Source organism: Drosophila busckii, chromosome 3R, assembly GCF_011750605.1.
Source record: "Drosophila busckii strain San Diego stock center, stock number 13000-0081.31 chromosome 3R, ASM1175060v1, whole genome shotgun sequence".
NCBI lineage: Eukaryota > Metazoa > Arthropoda > Insecta > Diptera > Drosophilidae > Drosophila > Drosophila busckii.
The window spans coordinates 11,351,194-11,373,298 of record NC_046607.1 but is presented as its reverse complement, the minus strand read 5'-3'; the positions used below and the strand labels follow the sequence as shown (position 1 = coordinate 11,373,298).

At 39.3% G+C, this 22,105-nt stretch overlaps 2 protein-coding genes across 3 annotated transcripts in view; both read right to left on the bottom strand.

The window, feature by feature from the left end:
* Window positions 1-16,851, bottom strand: part of LOC108603262 (FERM, ARHGEF and pleckstrin domain-containing protein 2) — a 32,538-nt gene extending 15,687 nt beyond the window's left edge. For both annotated transcript variants that reach the window (XM_017991914.2, XM_017991915.2), the window contains exons 1-10: window positions 16,767-16,851; window positions 8,751-9,635; window positions 3,859-4,091; window positions 3,556-3,777; window positions 3,231-3,474; window positions 3,006-3,166; window positions 2,863-2,937; window positions 989-1,095; window positions 656-771; window positions 347-590 (exon numbers count right to left, since the gene is read on the bottom strand). In XM_017991914.2, coding sequence (XP_017847403.1) covers window positions 347-590; window positions 656-771; window positions 989-1,095; window positions 2,863-2,937; window positions 3,006-3,166; window positions 3,231-3,474; window positions 3,556-3,777; window positions 3,859-4,091; window positions 8,751-9,020 — 1,672 coding nt within the window. In that variant the 5' untranslated portion in view covers window positions 9,021-9,635; window positions 16,767-16,851. The remainder of the gene's footprint in view (window positions 1-346; window positions 591-655; window positions 772-988; window positions 1,096-2,862; window positions 2,938-3,005; window positions 3,167-3,230; window positions 3,475-3,555; window positions 3,778-3,858; window positions 4,092-8,750; window positions 9,636-16,766) is intronic.
* A 1,024-nt stretch (window positions 16,852-17,875) lies between these two features.
* Window positions 17,876-21,221, bottom strand: LOC108604625 (replication factor C subunit 1). Its single transcript, XM_017994173.1, has 4 exons — window positions 21,134-21,221; window positions 19,750-21,068; window positions 18,851-19,699; window positions 17,876-18,793 (listed from the first exon to the last, which is right to left on the bottom strand). Exons 1-4 carry the CDS (start codon window positions 21,140-21,142, stop codon window positions 18,001-18,003), a joined length of 2,970 nt encoding a protein of 989 aa, XP_017849662.1. The 5' UTR covers window positions 21,143-21,221; the 3' UTR covers window positions 17,876-18,000.
* Window positions 21,222-22,105: the final 884 nt, after the last annotated feature.

Sequence of the window (22,105 nt, the reverse complement as noted above, 5' to 3'; positions counted from 1 at the left end):
TGAACCAAAAGAAACCAATAAAGGTATCTAAATCAAATTATGAACATCATGTCAAAGCAAGCACTGAAAACAATAATATAAAAAGAGTATTTTGGATTCATAAGACGAATCTTATAACTGAATTCACTTGGGTTTAAAAAAAGCTGTAAATAATATCTGTAACTAGAAATAAATGAAATGGCTTGTCACTAATAACAAATTAATTATTTAGGGACTAAGCTGTTTAAACTTAAATTATTCAGTTAAACATAAATGGACTTAAATTATATTGATTATATGCTGCTAAGGTAAAGTGTGTAATTAATCTTAGATAACAAATAAAAACGTATGCATTGGATTAACTTGCCTAAACTGTGATCGCCTGGATGCGCACGAGCCGGATCGTGAGCGCGCTGCTGTTGGCTGCTGTGACTGGGCGAAGTCCACGATTGCGGACCCTGTGGTGAAAGCGAGCGGTTCAAATTCATTTGGTCCATAGCCGCTGCCGAGTGGTGTTGACGTTCCACCGAGCATGCCGCTTCCTCCGCCGAGGTTGGCGATTCCGTTGCATAATTCTTCGTCTGATAGATCTCCACCTGGGCTGCTGTGACCTAAGGATAGGATTTCAAATAGGATTTTAGTATTGCATAAACGATACCAACTATTTTGCACTTACTTGAGAACGCATGGGGTCGGTAGGATTGTCGCGTCGGCGATCCAATGTAACCGCTGCCTTCTTCGTCAGAGAAGGGGTCATCGAGTCGCTGCATTGATTGCGATAATCCCAAGCCGCTGTTACGTGCAAAAATAAAAATGTTCACAAATGAATCAAATTACGCATGACATGATTACAAATAACAAATTGCTGCCATGACTACACATTCCGCTAGCAGAACGCAAATATTTTTTAAATAATCTCATCGAACCAAGCGATAAATTAAAAAATATACATGTAATTTGATAAATTAACAAATACAATTCAACAATTTAACAAAAAATAAATACAAACCAGTGTCAATTGGGAGAAGGGGATTGGCTGAAATGCTGGAATTCACATACGTATGCGACTGACTTCGGCTACTAGCATTCAGTGGCCCTTGCCGGAATGACTGAGACCTGCAGCAAAAGAAAAGACAAGAGGATACCACGATTTTATTTTTACATGCTCAGATTTGCATTCAGTTTAATTTCGCATTTAGTTTTTTATTTTTATTTAAATTTTGTTTTTGTCATTTATGATTTAGGTTTTGTTTGCTTTAGGGTTATTTTAATGTCTATGCATTTAAAGTATTTTAAGCACGTTTTGATTGAGTTTGGTTTTTTGGTTAAGCTTTGAAAGCTCAGAAGAGTTAGCTTATTGGCTTGGAGGCAGTAGCATCAATTTAATAAATGTATGTACAGATGGGATTTAATAAAAAATAAAACAAATAACAAACTTTATCAACAGAATTTGCTCTAAAGATACTACTTCACTTCACATATATAAAGAACATACTTGGGGCAAGTTTATTAAGGGTTGAGAATTAAAAAAGTAAAAGTATCTGAAACGCGTCAGCCTCATTGAAAACATATAAAACTAACACTTACTATAGTTATATTGATTAAGACCAAACTACTTACACATACATATAAGTAGATAATTTAGATTAGTAGATTTAATTTACATACAGACACACACACAACCAACTACTACACATTAATGGGAAGAAAGGCCAAAGGTTTAAACGAGATAAGCTGTGATTGTGTACAAAATACCCACAATGATATGACAGCAATTGAAATTAAAATATTGTTTATCATTGTAATAGTGAAAACCGTTATGTCAATTGCCCACATCTAAATACAACACAAAATACGAACAATGAGTATGAAGCTTGTTTATATAGATGGAAGGGTCAAATATGATAAATTAAAATTGTGCTTAGCTAAAGATAAAATGAATTTGAATGGTTAGTACAAGATTCAAAGCTTTTTTTTTATACAAAAACAAAAATAAATTAGTATGCTGAAAGTTAATCATACATAAATAACTGCCAATTGCCAATTTTAGAATACAAATTATAAATTTTTCAAAGCTACATTAGATGTTTATAAAAAAAAATCAGAAAAGTTTGAGAAACTAAAGAAATTTTGTATAATTTATAATTTTTTTGCTGTACATTTTTTTAAATTGCTTTTAAGTACATTCTCAGTACACTAGTTTTTTTTTTTAAGAATTAGTTTTGATTTGTGCTTTTTTGCATATTATGTACTTTAGACCAATTGGTATTTAAATCCTCTTCTCTTTTCTAGGGCGCATTTACTTGATATGGCAAGTCATGTGGGTTATCATTAAACATTTTTTTTTGGGTGATTGAAGGGAGTTGGAAAGGACTTTGGATTTTGAAAAATAAGTTGAAATATTGATTTTGAAACTAAACAGTTGTATGTCGATACGCAATTATAATATAGTAACAGTAAGAAATAAAAAAAAAACGTTAAGTTTAGATGAGCACGCTGATGATTGTAAATGTGAGCTGATTAAGTTCTGATAAAAAGTTTTGCATAAAAGTTTTAATTATATGTATATAAGTATAAGTTGTACATATATAGTTTAGTTTTCAGAGATTTCGCTGCATAAGTATAAGCTTAAAGTTTTTTGAAAAGCAATAAGTAAGCAAAGCTTAGAAAAATATAAACTCAATTGCTATACGTATTTTATATTCGTATTATTGTCGAAGCTAGAAACTCAAAGTAAAACCCAAAAAACATACTCACATGAAAGTGAGAGTAGCAAAAACAAAACGTAAATTATAATTCACAAAACTTTTTCAGCTTGTTTGGATCTTCAGTGCTGCGCAGCTGTATCTTGGTGTGGATTCTTTGAATTGACTTTGTATTTACCTTTGGAAATTCTGACGCTTTACATAATTCTCACGCACAAATTCAATAATCTGTTTCTGTGTTTTGCCGCTGTAGCTGCAAGTTTAAAGAGAAACCAAATTAGCAAAATATTTACAACAATATTTTATGAATGTTGGACATACCGAAAAGAGCTGCCACGGGAGAGCACACGAGTTTTACGCCTCGGGGTGCTCTGCACAGTGGTGCAGCGGAAAAATCCATGGTTCTCTACACATTTCTTCCAAAAGTTTTTGCATTCATTGCGGTTGTCAAAGAAGAACTCAACGGTATCCTTGTAGTAGCCCTGCGGCAAGAAAAACAAAACAAATTTTATTTATAGCCATCAACCGTACAGCAGTTGTACTTACATAGCCCTCGGGATGCAGTTTGACCAGAAAGCGCTTGCGCTTGAATGAAATTTTACGTATTTTTGCCCAGGAGAATGTATTGATGCGTGTTATGGTTTGGAATACCGTAATGCCCATGTGCGCTACGGCCAAATTCAGTGGCACACCTTCAACATCCTTGGCTGGATGCATTTTCATGCCGTAAAGCTCACAACGACGCGCTGTCTCGAGTAGATTGAGGTCAGCCTCCGCGGGCGATTGACCGCTGCAAACAAAAGAGAGCACAGATAGAAGGGAGATGGGGATTAGCACAAAGATTTGATTGAGTGTTTTAATTGCCACATACAAGTGCTTTTTGTGATTCTCCATTATCTTGCGCTGCATGGGAGCGTCCTGGGTCGGCACAAAGCGATACGATGACAGATACGTGTGATCCGGATAATCCTCGGGCACGTAGTCGCCGCAGGATGCCTGCACAATGTAGCTGGCCATTAGCGCCGCGGTATTATCATTGCACTGCAACGTGCCCTTGGCCAAATCTCGTTTGATTTGCAAACAGAATAGATAACTAGAAGAAGCAATTTGTTTGTATTAATACTTGTATTTCTCAATTAATCCATCCAAATGTATAGCTGTAGCTATGCATTACCGTGTGTACTCCTCCTCCAGCTGAGCTGGATCTGGTGTATAGAATTTAATGCAAAATCGTAGTACTGGATCAATGAGCGAGAGGCCCACTTGACGATTCATGGGCTTCTCCAAATCCAACCAGTATTTGGTATGTGTTGAATTTTCGTCATATTCTAGTCCAAAATAATCCGCTTCCAGTAAATTTAACTGACGGCAAACTTGTTCAAAGAGCACACGACCCAAAGCCTTGGCCTGAAATAAAACACAATGAATTATTAATGAGCATGAGCACATAGTAAAAGTATAACGAAATAGTTATGTGAAAAATCCTATAAGTCAAGAAGCCTATTTAGACATGTGTGTTTGCATCATACGCCATTAGATTTGATTAAAAATCCCATTAAATGCAGCAACTGCTGTAACTTGCACAGTGCCCGGCCCACCACTTGCCCCATTGTTGCATGCTCGCTCAATTTGGCATCAAATGCGAGCAGCGTATAGCGACCCACATTTTATGTAACTTAATTGCAGGCTGAAGAGATGTCTCTGGTTCTGGTCCAATCGTTGGCCAGCCAAGTGGCCCAGTTAGTAGTCAGGGCGAGGCGACAACTCAATTGAAATTTATTTAAATGTAATCAGACGAGCAGGCAACGCCCACAAGGCACTGATGCTGATGCTGATGCTGTAGCGTGTGGCAACGCAAGTTAGATTAGATTTTAACGAGCTTAACGAGTTAGACAGCACGCCACCATGAGCAAGTTAAGGTCTATGCGCAAATTGTGCATGAAATTCATTGAACAACATTTAGCTCATCAATTATTTAGGTTAAAACTTTTTACTGCAATTTGATGTGACCTTGGCAAAAGGCAAAAGGTCAGCTCTTAGCTCACAGCTAGAGCAAAATTAATTTATTTGCACGATTCTTAGCATTAAGCGGTTAACAAATTAACAAGCTCAATATCCTAATATCAACTTCAAATCAGTTCAACAGCGCTGCTCCATTAGCCAAATGAAGGCCAAATGGTATTAACCTCTTTGTATGTATGCCAATCATGCAAATTGCTTTTGGCCAGTCCCATGTCGCTCAAAAGCATGCAACACATTTCCATAATTTTAGTGCCATAATACTCCTTTCACAGCTTTTCATTTGGCCATTAAAGCCCACAAATGGCCACCACAACATAAATGGATTTGCGGTGTTTGCAAATAAATCTGGGTGTGGTCAACACTACCGAATGCTTTATGCATATGTGTACGAATATATGAATGCCAAGTAGCAACTATAATTTATGTGTTAACATGTGTATGTGTCAATCCAGTATCCTAGCTTAACCGCTTGTAATTAAAATGGCAGCTGCATTTTGTATAAACCAACAGCTCAGCCAAAAAAAGAATGAAAACAAACAAAAAAAAAGTTTCACAACTTGTTCAGTGTTGAGTTAGGACCATTGGGAATAAATGAGCGAATGAAATGAAAAGGTTACTCTGATAACTGATATATTTATTATACAGACCGGACACAATTTTCCACAATAAAATATGAGCCGTAGCAGTAAAGCAGAAAAGAAAATAAATTTAAAAATATATATATATGTAATGGAGGCAAAGCTGATAATCTAAAATAAGAATAGATACTTCTAGTTGTTATTATCTGCAATCAGACTCAATAAAATGATATAAATTATAATTATATTTCGTATCAACGCCTCGCCATTTAAGAGCGTTTAACTGCAACTGCAAATCTCTGCTTGTGACTTTGAGCACTTCTACTATAATTTGATTGTCATTTAAGTAAGTTGTGTAACTGCAATTTGCAATTTGCCAGAGCTCCCACAAGACCAAAAAATATTCAAAATAATTGCAAACTATAATAAGATTTACACAAGTTTTGTACTTTTTACACAACCGCTGGAGCAGATTTAATTTAATTTTTGGCAAACAAGCAAACAGAAAATTAAATAATACCAAGCATAGACACAAGCTCTCGTCGAAAGATGAATGTGTGGGTTTTTCCCTTGAGGGAAAAGTAGCTTGCCTGAGCTGCTGCTGGTTGGATCTACAGAAACTGCAGTCTCATTGTTGGCCTAGCACAAACGCGGCAACAAAAGGACGATAGGGACAGCAGCAGCAGCAACAGCAGCAACTACGAGCGAACTTTGACATTTAACGTGTACTTTTTTATGGAGCTGTGTGCTACTGGTTGGAAGCTTTTATCATTGCATGCGGAGGCCAATTCGCCAAACCAATTTGGATGCTCTGCTCTAGTGTCTAGTTGAGCACACACACAGCCAATTAACTTTGGGTGCGGCAGCTAAGCAACTAAAGCGGAAAACGGAAATGGCTAAAGCACAACACACACATACATATACATAAATAAATGACACAATTGGCACTCGTTCAATTTGTCGTCAAACTTTGCAAAAAGATGCTGCAGGTGTTGCATGCCATTCGCCTTTTGTTTAAAGCTTAGTTTACAAACAAAAGTTTGTTTATTCATATATTTTGTGCACTGCTTTTGTTCGCCTATTGAAACTTTATAAATCTCGGGCCATGCGGGTAGCTACAGCTAATGGAAAAGTTTTTTAGAGCATATCTCAAACTGTATTGTAATTGATATTGATGTGCTTGGGAAGTAAGGGAGCAAGCCAACTGGATGGTTGCTTTTATTGCTTCTGAAATATTATATGTGCATATAGAGCCAGTGCAAGGCTGCGGCTGGCATTTAATCAAATTCCATAAATATAAAACAGTTTTTTATATATAAACTGCAAGTGTTGCCAAATGCAAAGTAACGAGTACTGAAGTGACTGAGAGTCGAGCTGCGACTGGGACTGGGACTGGGACTGGGGCGTGGCTATTGGCAGAGGGCATTCACAGTACTTTGGCAGACAGCCAAAATAAGTTCGGGGCTAACAAGCGCACAGCAACAGCAACAGCAGTCGGCCGACAAGTCGAAAAATGTTCTCTGCTGGTGTTTGGCTGTGGCAGATGCTGGTCGATGAAGCGGGCCCCGAAAATAAAGCATACTCGACAACTTTGGCATAGTTCATACCAAATGCAAACTTCTGTAGTTTGTGTGCTCTGCTGTGCTGTTTGTTTGCTTGTTGGCTGCAGTTTGCGGTTCAATCGAGGTCTACGAACTACTGCTCGTTCTGCTTCTTCTTTTAACGGATCTTTTACTATTATTATTTAACTGCAAATTGACTAGAAATCGCATTAATGTCAGCACAAATGCAACCGTCTGCAAATGGCCCGCATCCTGAGCCTGAGCCTGAGCCTGAGTTGCTTGTTTTCATTTCATCTACTATGTCTGTCTATTTCCTTCTCTTTTTTCCTTTCTGCCAGTTGCAGTTTGTTAATGGGTTTTTGTTTTCGTGGTTGTATGTATGCCACTTCCTGGCTCCATTAGCCCCGTCGGGCCAAAGGCTTACTCGAGGTTTTTAGTTAAAGTGGCCACGCCCTGTTTTAAGACCTCCAACCTTTGCCACACACTTTTTGCAAGGCTTCAGCTGCAGCCGGCAACTGAGTAAAAGTTAAATTGTTGTCGTCACAAAATGGCTGCTGTTGCTATACCCTGACTTTTTACAAAACTGGATTATATAGCTAAAGCAACAAAACTATATTTAAAATAAAAGCTATTATACAATTCAGTTATATTTAAAAACAAATTTATATATATTTTATCTGAGTTGTTTAACACTCATATTTATTTTATTTTTTGTTCAATTGGCTTCTTTGTTTCTATTACATTATAGCGTATGCTTAGACTTGACAGAAAATCCAAAGCAATTGTTGTGGTTGCCAGCGGCATTATTTGTGTGTGTGTGTGCGTGTGTGTGTGTGAGTGGGTGGCTTGTAAGTGCGCTAGAAAGCCCTTTTGAACGAGTTGCACTTGTGGCGCTGCTGCTGCAAACATCGAGCGCTTTTTAAAGTGCCCACCATCAAAACTATTTTATGGCATCTGCTGCTTGTTGTAGTTTGCATTGCAGTGGTGCTCGCACCACCTAACCCTTTATGCAGCTTTGGCCCGCCCATTTGCATTGCTGTTGTCCGGCATTATTAAAAATTGAATCACGTAACAAATTTGTTGTACGTTTCTTTAGCCTTGGCTATACACTGCGTATACGTAATATATAGTTCTTGTGCAATATATTGACATAAACTGCAAGCCCATAAATAGACAATGACCTGCACTACAAAACAGCAAATCCCTTGCTCAATCCCCCTCAACTGCTGTGACCGAAACTAACCACAATCTGTGCTGATCCATGTTATTTTGTGGTTGGACTACATTATTAATAAATGCTTTTAAAATGTACATGCTTGGTCAGCACAATGTCAACCGCACATTAAATGCTTAAAGCCACAAGAGTTTTAACAAAAGAGTGAGGCAAACTTGACTATCGACTATTCTAAGCGCTTTTAGTATTCGTTTAGTTTCCGTTCTGCGATTTGTTGTTCTCCTTACTTCCACATTGTTTATCTCTGTGTAGTTGAATTTTTAGTGTATAAGTTAGCAAAAACATTTCATAAAGGGCTTATCTTTCAAGGGGGAGCGTTGAGTGTTAGGCACGGATGTATAACAGCCAAAAGTCAATAATGTTTTGCTGATAGTGCAGCAAGAAATTGCAAAAGTTGTTGCGCACATGCAGAGATTACATAAAATAGAACAAGTCAGAGCTTAAAAGCGTATCAACTGGAATTTATACAAGGACATAAATGACAATTAGGTCTGCTTTATAATACCTATAGCAAAGGTGTATTATTAGTCGCTGCTGCGACTGTTTGCTGATAACAAACAAGTTGTAGGCATAAATTTGTTCATAAAGCTTGCCGCAAAATTCAAGTTTAGCTTAGAATATTTTAATAAACTCGTTCATGACTAAAGCACACGCTGGAAAGTCAACTCACCTGCACTTGGAACATGGTTACTGAATCGTCCAGCATTTGAATGCGGACTGTCAGCTTTTTGCCACCGCGATGTCTCGGAGTTGATGGTGTGCCATCCACACCGCTGGGTGTGCTCAATGAGTGGGTCATGCGACCGCCAGGTAAGCCACCGCCGCCGCTACTAGCGCCACCCACACCCGCATTGTTCAGATCGTAGTGACGTGAGCCACCGCCGCCGCCGCCGCCGCCGCCAGTGGAGCGCGTCGCTGTCCCCATGTCGGCCAGTGACATTTTGTTAACGAGAATTTTGTTCTAACGCAATTGATGGGACGCTGAATATTTGTGTGCTACACCTGCAGCGTCTCTTGGCTGCTGCACTTACTCCAAACTCCAAAGTCTGCGTATTTCTTATACATAGAATGCAATTTGCTCTCTTTCGTGGTTGTATTTTTATCTGTGTCTTTTATTTTGTTTGTTTGTTGCTTGTTGTCTAAATGCTACAACTTGGAATGGTACTGGGTTTGTTAGAGTTTCGTTTCGATTCGATTCGATTCGTTTTGGTTCGACTTGGTTGGTTGTAAAGCTTTTAATTCGTTTCTGTTGCTCGGCTGTGGCACAGTTAATTCAATTAGCTGAGTTTGCAGCTAAATTGAAGCATCGAAAGGAGAACACGACGTGGCTGCTCTAACTTCTCATGCAGACATCTGCTTCACATTTAACTCAATTCAGCTAATGCTTTAAGTGGATTCTCAGTTGCGTTTGTTCTTCTTGCTTGGCATAATTTTTTGCCTGATGTTGCTCAATTGAATTTATGTTGCGTCGATTTTGTTGTTTGCTTCATAAATATTTATAACGCGCATGTGGATTCGATTTCTTCATCGCTCAGCCAAGGTTCGCAACATTTTACTATAAAGATATAAACATAGATGAAGTTGATTAAGAGAGGCTTAAAAGAACTTAAGTTAAGTGATAGTGGAGGTTGATAAAATTCATTCAACATGTCAAATATCGATTGTCTAAAAAAATTTGTTTATATAAGTGTTAGTGGATTTCGAGTAATTTAATTTTTTGTATCTATTATATCCCTGTACAGGGTCTCGCACTAACGGTTGCACCCGACTTTATTAAAATTTAGTTGCGTCTCAAGCTGTAAAACTAAACTCTACAAATTCTGGCAAGAAATTTTCTTACGCATAAATTAATTAGAGCCCATTTCAGAAGCTTGACCAACAGCAACAAATTATAGCTGCTGCGTCTTGTGAAAGCAGCATCAACATAATTATGCACGAGGCTCATAAACAAAAACTGTCTGGCTTTCTGCCATGGGCGCATCAATCATCGAGCAATTAGCACATACAGCGCATAGACAAGGCATCAACTGTGTTGACTCTAGGCAGTAGTAAAGTAAAGAATTTTCATTTGCAACAGCGCCCTTTATCTCGCTGCCTCTTTCTCTCGCAAGCTCTGCTATGAATGTTGTACTTTATGCCAAAACGTGACTTATGTGGCTTGGCAACTCCAACTCCAACCACGAGCAGTCAAGCCCAAGTAATTTGTGAGTCTCTACTTTTCATACACTTTGACATTTTTATAAAAAATGGAATAAGGTGTTATAAAGTTGTGCAAACGTATGTAACAGAGAGAAGGAGGCGTGGCAGACCCCACAAAATATATATACCCGGATGAAACTGAGTCAACATAACCATATCTGTCTGTCCGTCCGTCTGTATGAGCAGCCAGAACTTAGAGACCATAAAAGCTAGAGCAATTAAATTTGGTATGTAAGCTCTTCATTTTCCGAAGCAATTCTATATATTATATTTTTGAAAAAATATTTTCTTGTTCCCCTTTCCCTTCAAATGCATAAATGATTTACGATCAAATCGTAAGTCTGAACTAACTCAATGCTCTTTTGTTCTGGATCGATGTCGTGCGGGTTTGCCCTAGTCAAAGTGTATATAAAAGTTGGTTGCCGCCAAATTACTTGCTTTGTATTTTATTATGGAAAGCCTGACATGCACGAGAGCGACTTTAACTTGATGTTGCGTTGCGTTATCTCGGCCAGCAAACTAAATAGACATTGATGAGCAGCTCGCTGACTGACGCACTGATGGACTGACTTCATTGGGTCAATGAACGTTGTCAACTTTTGTTTTAAGTGCTATCACCAACGAGCTGATCAAACCGACTACTGCATGCTCATATCGCATCATAAATTCACACATTTCACGCCCCATTCAAAAAAGATACCCCCTTTGGCTTTCAGTATCTGCAAAATTGACAGCCGGCCACGTCCGCATTCAAATTTATGTGCCGGTCATAAATAAGCAACTTTGCTTATTGGTCTCTCCCGCTCTCTCTGTCTCTCTCTCTCTCTCTCTCTCTCTGAGTTTGGGCATCGCCTCACTTCAACTTTATCATAATTTTTCTTATGTATACATATACACTCGTCCATAAGCTTGTGTGCAGCCCACCATATAATTGGCGCCAAACTTCTTTGTAGGTTGGCGTCTTGCCCAACATCAACCTCAACCTCAACTTCGATTTCAGTATATGTTTTTGCGTGGGCGCACCACCACGTGGGTTGTCCAACCACTTCGTCTGCCTCTCTGTTCCTCACTAAGCTTCGCTCTAAGCGCAGCTAGCGCTTAACGCTGCTTTTCAATTATTGTAATTTTTTTATTTTAAGCGCTAGCTATTTATCATTTATTTACTTTCGTTTGCCGCTGTTTTTCAAACAATTTATATTTGTTTTTTATTTTCTGGGTCGCCGGCGATAAGCTCATTTATTTTCACAGGTGCTTTTACTAATTTTCCGTCAGTTTCTTCAGCACGCTATTCAATCAATTTTCTTCGCGTGTTGTTTTTTCGTTTGTTGAAAATTATTTGTGACAAAAGCCATTTTATTGGGTCATTTGTACTTTTAATTATTTTCTGTCAGTTTGTGGCCCAAAATAACAGAGGAAACAACAATCTGTAATATCGCCCACTTATGTTATTTGGATTGTGTAGACCTAAAATTATATAAAAATTTATAGTAAAACCCACTCCTAACAATACAAAAAAATTATTATGTGTGCGCATTAAAACGTTTTTACAATATTGCAAGCTTGGTCTTAAAAAAATGTTGAATTTTATGTTGAGCCCCTGAGCCTAAGTGCCCACTTCTTCTTCAAGTCCTGTTCTTATCAGCAGCCATAAACTTAATTAGCCTAAGTAACCGTAAATTAACGTTGCTTGCCAGCTTGTCACAGCAATAAAACTTTGATGGCCAACGAGTGTAAACTTTTACACCCACAAAACACAAGAAGTGCAAAGAAAAAAGAAATAAGGGAGGGCACGGGCACACAAAGAAAACTAAGGAAACTTTTAAGCTCAAAACTAAAAAGCGGCAATGACAACTCCAAAGCAAGTTGCCATGACTTTTTGGCATGCATATGTGTGTGTGTGTGATTGAGTGCAGCCTGGGGAAGATCATAGTTGCCTATTTAAGCCTGAGAATGGGTCGGCACGCATAATAGGTATGTGAGCTTTCATAGCTTCTCCTTCACATATATGGCAACTGCTGGCGTTGACACAGTTGGCTTTGCCAGTTGCCTGACCAAAGTTGGTTAGTTTTTCTCTTGGCAGTGGCAGTTCCAGCGGTAGCGGTACTTTAACCCGTTTTTCTCGCTCAGTTTTGGTGATGCGCTCGGTGACAAGTTCCATAAACTGCAAACGTCAACTGGAGCGTCATTAACATTGTGCGGTTTGAACCAAAAGAAAAATATATATATATATAAAAAATGTGGCATTTTATTTTTTCTGACACACAGGATTTGCAAACGGATGCGCTCACAGCTGCTGTGCGGTTAATACCTGATAAGGTATGTACATATATAATATTTAAATTATTTAATTGAATTTCATATTTAAAATCAACTTTTTGAGAATCTTCAGACCAGCTTTACAACAATTGCTACGGTGCATAAAATTCAGGAAGAATTTATTAGCTCTTAAAGCCGCCTTCGATATATACCGTTAGCGCTAGAGGCGTAAAAATCCACTGCAATTAAAATAGCAGAAAGGCAGGCGGTCGGTCGCATAGACAAGGCGTTTGTCAGGAATATTCTTGCCCCATGTGCTTGTGTGTCAAGCAACGATTTCTCTTGTAATGTACATAGAGTACAAGAGTTTCACACATACAGACGCATGTAATGCAATGAAATAAAACGATAAACAAAGGCGCGTATAGTTCATATATAAAAGAGCAACTGTTTGGATTATTTGGCCCCAGCGTCTGTGGGGCCGCATTTTGAATACATATTTTTAATGAACTGCATAAAGGAGAGAACTACAACAACAACAACAACAGCAACAATATAAACATCAACGACCCAACTGACAGACAGGCGGAGTGCATCCTTTTATATACGGCAAACTACATAATTTGTTTTGCTTTGCATTTTATTTTTAAACCTATGTAAAAAACGCGCTGCGAACAAAGAGCAGCGACCGTTGCCATGTGGCAATGTATATATTACATATGTATGTGTAAGACTACTGCAAGTACATAATAATATCGTTGCCTGTCTTTGCTGCATGTTGTGTTTGGCCTCTGCCTACGCAAACATCCATCAGCCATGGCTGTAGTGAGTTGTTGTCTTCGCTTCACTTGAATCTCGAGATACTTTTAGAGGTACACATACCAAAAAAAAAAAAAAGAGCATAGTGATTCATCATCTGGCAGCTGCCAAACTCTACAGATAGAGAGAGAAACCGAGATACATTTGAATGCTAGACTCATATCAATGCTTCATAATTTACTGCTAACATTGTCTGAAATTTGCAATATAATAAACAAATTGCAAAAGGCTGATCCAAGATCGAAGGGGAGAAGAAACTATATGGCAAGTCATCTGCCGTATAAATTTCTATGCTCAATGCACGTCTTAACATAAATTTATATATTTCATATTATTATCAAATTAACTATAAGTTGATATACATTTTTTCTCAGTGGCAATTTCGTTTCGTCGTTGACTATTTAATCATACCTAAATTATTTAAGCGCTCACAATAAATTCCAGACGTAACGTTCACGTTCGTCAAAGTTATTGAACGTTGCACACACACATAAATACAAATACAAATGATTGCTAATATGCAAACATAACACGAAACCAAGAAGAAAAAATATGGAAAAAATCAGCGAATCAGTCATAACAAACGAAGAAAAAGCCGCATTTGAAATGTTCCGTCAACAAACCACAATTGACACACACACACACACAAATATAAATACTCATGCACTTTTGAATGTGTGTGTGTGTGTGTGTGTGTTCTGTGGACAGACTGTGGAAATCAATTAGTGATGTCAAAGCAGTTTAGTAGGCAAGTCATAGATACATGTGAACAGCAAACAGTTGCAGATACACACACACACACATATATACAGACACAATCTAGACGAGTCCAATGGCCAACGAGTTAGGGGCTTTGAATTGCTTAGATATTAAACATTAGCAGCGTAATCAGTTTTGAGGTCTGGGTTGGCAATTTCATAGTAATTGCTACAATTTGTTGCTGAACCTAATGAAACATCGCACTTAGTTTAATACAATAGAGAGAGAGAGACAAAGCAAATGAGAGAGAGAGTGTGTGTGTGTGTGTGTGTAACACTTAAGTGAGTGGACAACCTTGCCGCATGCAACTTGACAGACATTTCAACAAGCTAGCCAAAGGGTTGCAAGCTGCAACGACAAGTGCCACTGGCAGTGGCCAACGCCACTTAAGTTGTGCCCAATTTGTATGCAGGCCGAGGGCTCAAAGTAGTTATTGAATTGTTGTTTATTTGCAACGGATATGGAAAACTTTAATCGATCAGGCACAACAACAAACAGACAAGCAGAACACACACCAAAACAAATAATAATTTTTGTGAATGAATAATCATTAAAACAAAACCTGTTCCAGTGTCGCGTGTGCTTTATGTAAGTCGACTCCCCCAGCAAATTGAGTTTGCCATTAAATCCATATACACATCCATATCTACTTATGTATAAACATGGCAACGTTTTGTGATATGTGGTAGACAACTTGGCAAGCAATTCAATTTGCTATTGTCAGACAAAGCATCCACTGTTGACCCATTTCATTTGAACGATTAACTTGTTCTATGTTGGCCCACAAGTCAAGTCAACTAGACTCGAGCCAAGTTAGTGCACACATGCACATAAATGCATTTGTATGTGTTAACGGCTTTGCTTTAATATTAAATTGCAATTGCAATAAAAAACAATTTTTACTCGGCGAGTCCAGATTAAACTGCATAATTATGAGTGTTCAACAAGTTTACAGAACTTTAAATCGTCTTTGCAAGAAGCTCTAATAAAATTATCTGTTATATATAGATTTGTTTTTAAATTCAAGCACTCAAAAGAAAGAAGATAATGATGATGTCAGCACTTGCTTAAAAAGGGTGAAGAATGTGTGTGTATTGCTAAAATATATACAAAAGCTAAAAAATAAAAAAGTGAAAAACGGCAAAACGCATACCTTGGCAATATAAACAACTGTTATTTTTCAATACTGCTGTCGAGAGTCGAGAGAGCTGTTGTCGCCTGCTTATCTCTCCGCTACAAATACAGCAACACTCACACACTCACACATATTGAAACTGATAAGAAAAATACGCTTTGGGTGCTGTAATAACGTGTATAAATAGACAGCTAGTATGAAAGCAGCAAAAATAAAAGAAAGAAGAGTTCGAATATTTATCTAGTTCAATATGCTACATTGTTGTTTTTGTTGTTATCTGCACCCCATATTGATAAAAAAAAAAAAAAAGTACAAGCCGTTATACAAACATTAACACAATCAAACGTATACAGCACTACGCAACTGTATGTTAGGGTGTTATCAAGCTTATCGACAAGTTTTTAGTTGTGCACAGCTTAAATAAGTTTGTTGCTGCTGCTGCTGCTGCTGCTGCTGCTGCTGTTGCATATGCAAAACCGCTGACCTAATCCTCTCAAATAAAATCAATGTTAGCAAAGCTGCTGAAAGGTATTTCGAAGCTGCAAGCAGCTTAGTTGCGCTTTCTGTTCAATTTATGAGGGCGTTTAATTTCATTTCCGCAACAAAAGCTTCAAACGAAAATGAAAGCGAAAACTGTATATTGAGAAAAATAAACATTCATCAGCTTCGATGGGTGGGCTGGGTGAGGGGGATGGCATTAAAAGAGAGCGAGCGAGCTACGAGAGCTTTAGTCTGAGAGCGCACACAGGGAGCGTGGGAGCAAATGCAATGACCTGAATTTTAAAACATTTGTGCAAGGAAATGTAAAGAGCGATAAGCACCGTCTATGTCTGTGTAACAGTATCCCCGAGGATTTTTGCACAGCCATTTCCTAGGGCCCTCCTCAGGGATATTTTCCGCAGTGTTTCCTCGATGCATCCTGGGGGTAATACGAATCCGCACTGTTTCCTCGATGCATCCTGGGGGATTTTTCTATACAAATCCACAACAATTCCACGATGAATCCAGGGGGATTTTTCTATAGGAAATCCACAGGGATCGGAATACGTACACGAGAGACTACAGAAAATCGAGAGGTGCTGGCAAACATCAAAATAAATCAGGGCGACAAGTGTTTACATTATGACACACAAAAATCAAATGAGAACATTTTTCAGACAAAGCAACGCGCGTCGCAAATTAAAACAAAAACAGCAACACATACAAAATTGTTAATCCTTTTTCTATTGCCTATTCGCGACAAGCGCGCGACTCTGCATATAGAAAGGGTATTGCACGGAATTTCCGACTATATGAAGTAAATATGTTACGATATACAGTAAACACCCACTGCCAACACCAACACTGTTAGCCTTTCTATATACTCACTACATGCATGTGTATGTAACTGCGCATGTATTTGTATATGTGCGTATTTTTGTGTGTGTATACGCAACGTCCTTGTACCGTTGGTTAGGCGGGGGTGTGGTTTGGTAGGCCAGCGCCACCCAGTTTACTGTTGTCAAAGTCTACACTTACACTGATGCTGCTGTCCGCCAGGGTAACTGTAGCTGTATGTGCGTGTGCGTGTGTATGTGTTCTGGAATCTTTGCGTTGCGTGCTTCATATAGTCGGAAATGCCGTGCAATACCCATTCTATATGCAGATTGTCGCGCGCTTGACGCGAATAGGCAATAGAAAAAGTCACGAACGAGTTGCGCAAATTTCAGTGTGGTGGCGCAGGTAAGTAAATTAAAGTAAAGATTAATGGAATTGTGATACTTCAAGTAAGTACGCGATTTAATGTAATTTGCTTGTACTAATATTTGTTCTTTATTTGTGTGACATGCCAATAACTACGCTTGGGTGTTGGTTTTCGTTTTTTAATTTATATTTCTGCTGCTGCGCCCTTAACGCGTACACACACATTTACATTTACACGTACACACAACCAGGCACAAGGGCGACACAGTCTCAGATTTATTTTTTCTCAGTTGTGCTGGTGCAAAAATGGTTGAGAAACACAATAAAACAGTAACTAATAAATAAACACTAAAATATTGCACATTCACGACATACACGTTTGTCAGACCAGCGCGCACATTTTGTTGTCGAAGTTTTGATCAAATTAAACCGTTTCATGTGCTATTTGCATTTTTCCAACAATATTTTTGCGGAGCGGACACTTGCACGACCTTTCAAGACAACGCCATTTTTACATGTTAACAATAAAACGCGCCGCAAAACAACCTTATGTGTGGGTGTGGGTTTCCTATATTATTATCGTTATTTGTATCGCAATTGCTATCGTTATCGTATATCTGGCTTTTGAGTCGAACTCAAGCTTCGTATGTCAGCACATATTATCCACAATATAACATAAAATTGTGCGAGCGAGCTGCAGCTATTGCACTAAGGCAACAAATAACCGAGAATAAATTAATACTAACATCTGGAAACCATTTGGCTGCAATAGTTGCGAGCAGCACAGCAACAGAATTTGCGACCAACAGGTTCGATGCTCGATGCTATCACACATGTTCGAGTATTGCTCGATAGACACATATCGTATTTTTTAAATGCTTCAAAATTCTAATAAAACATTTTTATTTTTCAATATTTAAATGTTAAGAGTTCTGCTCTTTTTTAGTAACGTAAAATTTTGATGCAAAAAAAATGTAAACAATAATGCAAGCACATAATTAGAGTAAGTATAAATATATCGGATTACAGCTAAAGCTGATTACAAAAAATTAGATTCAGGAACTACAATTTACTTCTTACTCTTAGGTTTTGCTTTCGATGCAGTTGAACTGGAACTGGCCTTCTTAGCAGCAGTAGCTGTCTTAGAAGTGCTCGCCTTGGCAGTGATACTTGTTGCAGACTTCTTTTTGGCTTTAATAAGACCATCTAGCTCCAACTCATCCTTATCTTCATCTTCAGACTCCGCCACATTGACATTCTCTTCATCCTCCTCGCCGAGAATGCCCATATCATCATCAGCAGCTTCGGCGCGCTTCTTCTTAACATTAGCCTGTGCTGAGTAGGAGTAGGCCATCACCTCTTTGTTGTAGGCACGTGTTAGAGCTGCCTTAACGCGCCCATCAACCGCATCCATTGGGGATTTTTTGCCCGGCCAGGTGGTGAGCTCAAGCAGAGACTCTAAGTCCTCGCGCAGCAAGTGGTAATCTTTCATAACTTCCAAAGCAGCAGGCACACCTTCTGCGCCTACTTCAGCCAGCGGACGAACAATGTTGGCAAGCAAATAAGGCGCGTAATCCAGACGCACAGACAATCTAGAACCAGAGGTGCAAACGCGAGTATGATCATGCAGCTCCTGTGCCAAGCGAGCTCGTTTGTTGCTACGTGAATTCTTTCCCAGCCAACCAGGGAAATTTATTTGACCGGTGAAATGGCCAGCCATGTGCTCACCAGGCAGCAGTGAGCTGAAGACAGCTTGTGTTGGCAACAGACTCCAGGCCATGTTGCTGCGTATTTTCTTGTCAACCATATCGCCCAGGCTAAGCGCATCAGCAGTGGCTGCCACCTTAGACATGACTTCATTTCTGAAATGGCAAAGCGATTAGACAAAGTACTGCTCCACATAGTAAAGCCAACATTACCTATTGCCTATGGGCGTCACCTGTAGATAATTTTGTTGCACAAAAAGCGGCGCCATGCTGTAGTCATGAAAGAACAGATCACACTTGTCATAGATGCTCATCTGTTTATGATCCTCGGCAGTAAAGACTTTGCGTACCACCTCCCAGGGGCCAAGTTTGAGATCCTTGGCGGCCACATGCTGTGCTGCGTCTGCTCTCTCAGGCAGTTGCTCATTCGCACTAAGCAGTGCTATATGATTGATGCTCTGTCTTATGTCATTATTGGTGGCAGCAATTAGCTGCTCCACTTGGACAGGCGAAATCTTAAGCTTCTCTTTAAAACAAATGCTCATTATGCGCCCCTTTATCTGTTCCAGGCGCGGACGCTGAAAGCGCAGATCATAGCAATAGTTGACCAGTGAGCGTATCTTGGGATGATTACGATCGTTACACATGCATATAATGGGCACAGAGCTGTCTTTGATCAGAGCAATGAGCTCCTGCATGCCACCGCGATCCTCATTGCCTGCCATGCCATCCACCTCGTCCATAATAAGCACGTGCTTCTTGGACACCGCCTGCGATAGGCCATTGGCAAAGCCATAGAGGGACTTGTTCCCTAGCAGACTTGCTACCTCCTCCTTGAGTAGCTTCTTGCTGCGCGTGTCTGATGCATTAAATTCCACAGCATCAAATCCCAGCTCCTTGACAACCAACGTGGCAGTTGTAGTTTTGCCAATGCCTGGTGGGCCGGACAACAGTGCTGCCTTGTAAAAGCTGCCATCATCATTTTTCGCCCAGGGATTTGGCCGCTGTGGTTTCTTTTTGCCGTCGTGGTTAATGTACCACTTAGACAACCAGTTCATCAGCCTAAAATTAGAATATTAGTTAGGATTTTAGTAAAAGTACTTTCTGCTTACTTGGTGACATTGCTTGCAGCACCGGATTGGCCAACAATCTCTTTAATGGAGCTTGGTTTATACTTGTCCACCCAGGCTTGCTGCTCGTTGTTGTTGTTGTTGGCATCTGTCTTGGTTTTCTCAGGCATTTCCACTTTAACCACAGGCTTAGACTCCAAGCGCTCCTTCTTTACTTTTGGACTCACTTTTGTCTCTTTTTCATTGTGCTCTTGCTTGACCTTTAAGCTGTGTATTTTCTCCTCCTGCTTGATGGCACTCTTGCGTTCCTCCTTAACTTTAACCTCTGCCTTGGGCTCTACCTTAACAGTATTATTTTTCTCTGTTGTTTTCTCGCCTGATCTTTCGCGTATCAAATCAAATAAACCATCTTCGCTGAGTATATTGACGCCATGCTCCTCCGCTTGCACTAGTTTCTTGGGCCCCGCCTCTTCGCCCACCACTAAGTAATTAAGCTTTTTGCCCACCACAGTCATGACACGGCCACCAAATCCTTTGATTACTGAAGCCGCCTCGTCACGCTCCATGGACTCGAGTATGCCCGTGACCAGAAAAGTCAAGCCTTTCAAGCAATCGGGTGCGCCCTTGGGTATCTCCTTGCTGCCCGGATTCAGGCAACTGCTGCGATTCTTGTACTTCTGATAGAGCGCAGCTGCCATGCGCTTACGTTCATGACGCTCCTCGTCGGACAGTACACTAGTCTCCAAATCCGCTTGTTTCTCCTTCTTTACTCGTGGTGTTGTTGCCTTGGGCGTTGTGGCTGTCGCAATCTTGGCTTTATTTGTTGGTGCTGGGCTGGTGGTCTTCGCAGTCTTGGGTTTAGTTGTCGGTGCAGGACTGGCAGCCTTGCTACGCTTGCGACTTGACTCTGATGTACTGATCTTTTCCTGCTTCACTGTCTTGACGCTCTCATCCAAATCCTCATCAATTTCCATGAGGCTACGATCGATATCCTCATCCTCTAGTTCTAATATGCTGCGGTCTTTGGGTTTTGGTTTTTCCACGCGCTTGGTTTCACCACCAAACAATTCGACGGGATTAACCTTGGGCAGCGGCTTCTTAGCTGCCGCCACGTCTTTCAGCTTGGACAGCGATGGCTTCTTAGCTTGTCCATTCTCATTGCGTGGCGACTTAGTTTCAAGGGCCGTACGTGTTTTCTTAAGCGTCTTCCCATGCTTGCTTACTTGCGGACTTTCGGCAATTTCGTCTTCGTCGCTGGAAATGACAAGCGCTTTGCGCTTTTTTCGCGCCGGCGGTGACGGCGTCGCATCTTCGTCGCTGTTTTTCTTGTTGGGCAGTCTTTTGAAGAACGAGTCTATGCCCTGTTAAGCAAATGCAGTGCTTTAATTACAAACTTTTTCTTTTGTTATAAATCAATTCAACTTACTCGCTGCATTTCGCGCTTTTTATTTTCGAGGCAAAGTAAAATGTTATAACAGAGTTAATTTCTGTTAGCTGTGAAATTGTTGCCAACTAACAGGTTTTTTATGTTATGTTATGTTTGCTCGCTGTCACTGTTGTCAATGTCACTTTTTCCCGCTGCTTTAACATTAACATAACATTAACATTTATGTAAATTAATAAGAAAATAACAACATTACATTACCTTTTTTAAATTAAAATTGCAAATGCATGTATTAATTAAATTGAGCAAACACTTAATATTAATTATTATTATTTCAGATTGTGCTGCATTCTTGAAAATATACTATTTTGCGGTTTGTTTGGGATATGCCGAAGCTATCGAATATATCATTCTGAAAATTTTTGTGTGTGTTTGCTACATTCGAAATTTTTCGTTAAGTGCAAATGCTTTATTTTATTTGCTAATTCTTCCAGGAATTTTCTCCATACTATGTGCTAGCACACCTATATCAGAAGTTAAAAAAACGAGTAACGCCACGGTTTTGCACAGGCGTTTTTTTTTAGGATACAGTATGAAAAGCAAAGAGACGTTAAGTGGCCCTATACATATTATTGAATACTCTTTAAAAATTCTGCGAGTAGTGGAGTTGTACGGCAGATTTCACACTAGCCAAAACAAATAAAAACGTTTTTTTTTTTTGGAAAATTCAAATTTGCATCCCAGCCCGTGTGACTTAGACATCGAACTTGCTGGTCTTGTTAAGTTTGTTACCTAATTCATTTTACACTTAGAAAACACTTAAGCCATTCGATAGCTTTTTGCGAAAATATGGCTGCAGCTTATTTATAAACTTCTAAGCTCCAGATGCTAAGATGCTATGCTCTATATTATTGAGCTCGCTGGAAGAGTGAACTGTCTTAGATCAGACTACCGCTGTCGCTCTCCGTATAGAAATCCAAAATATAAATAAGATTATGCTAATAAAGTGAAGTT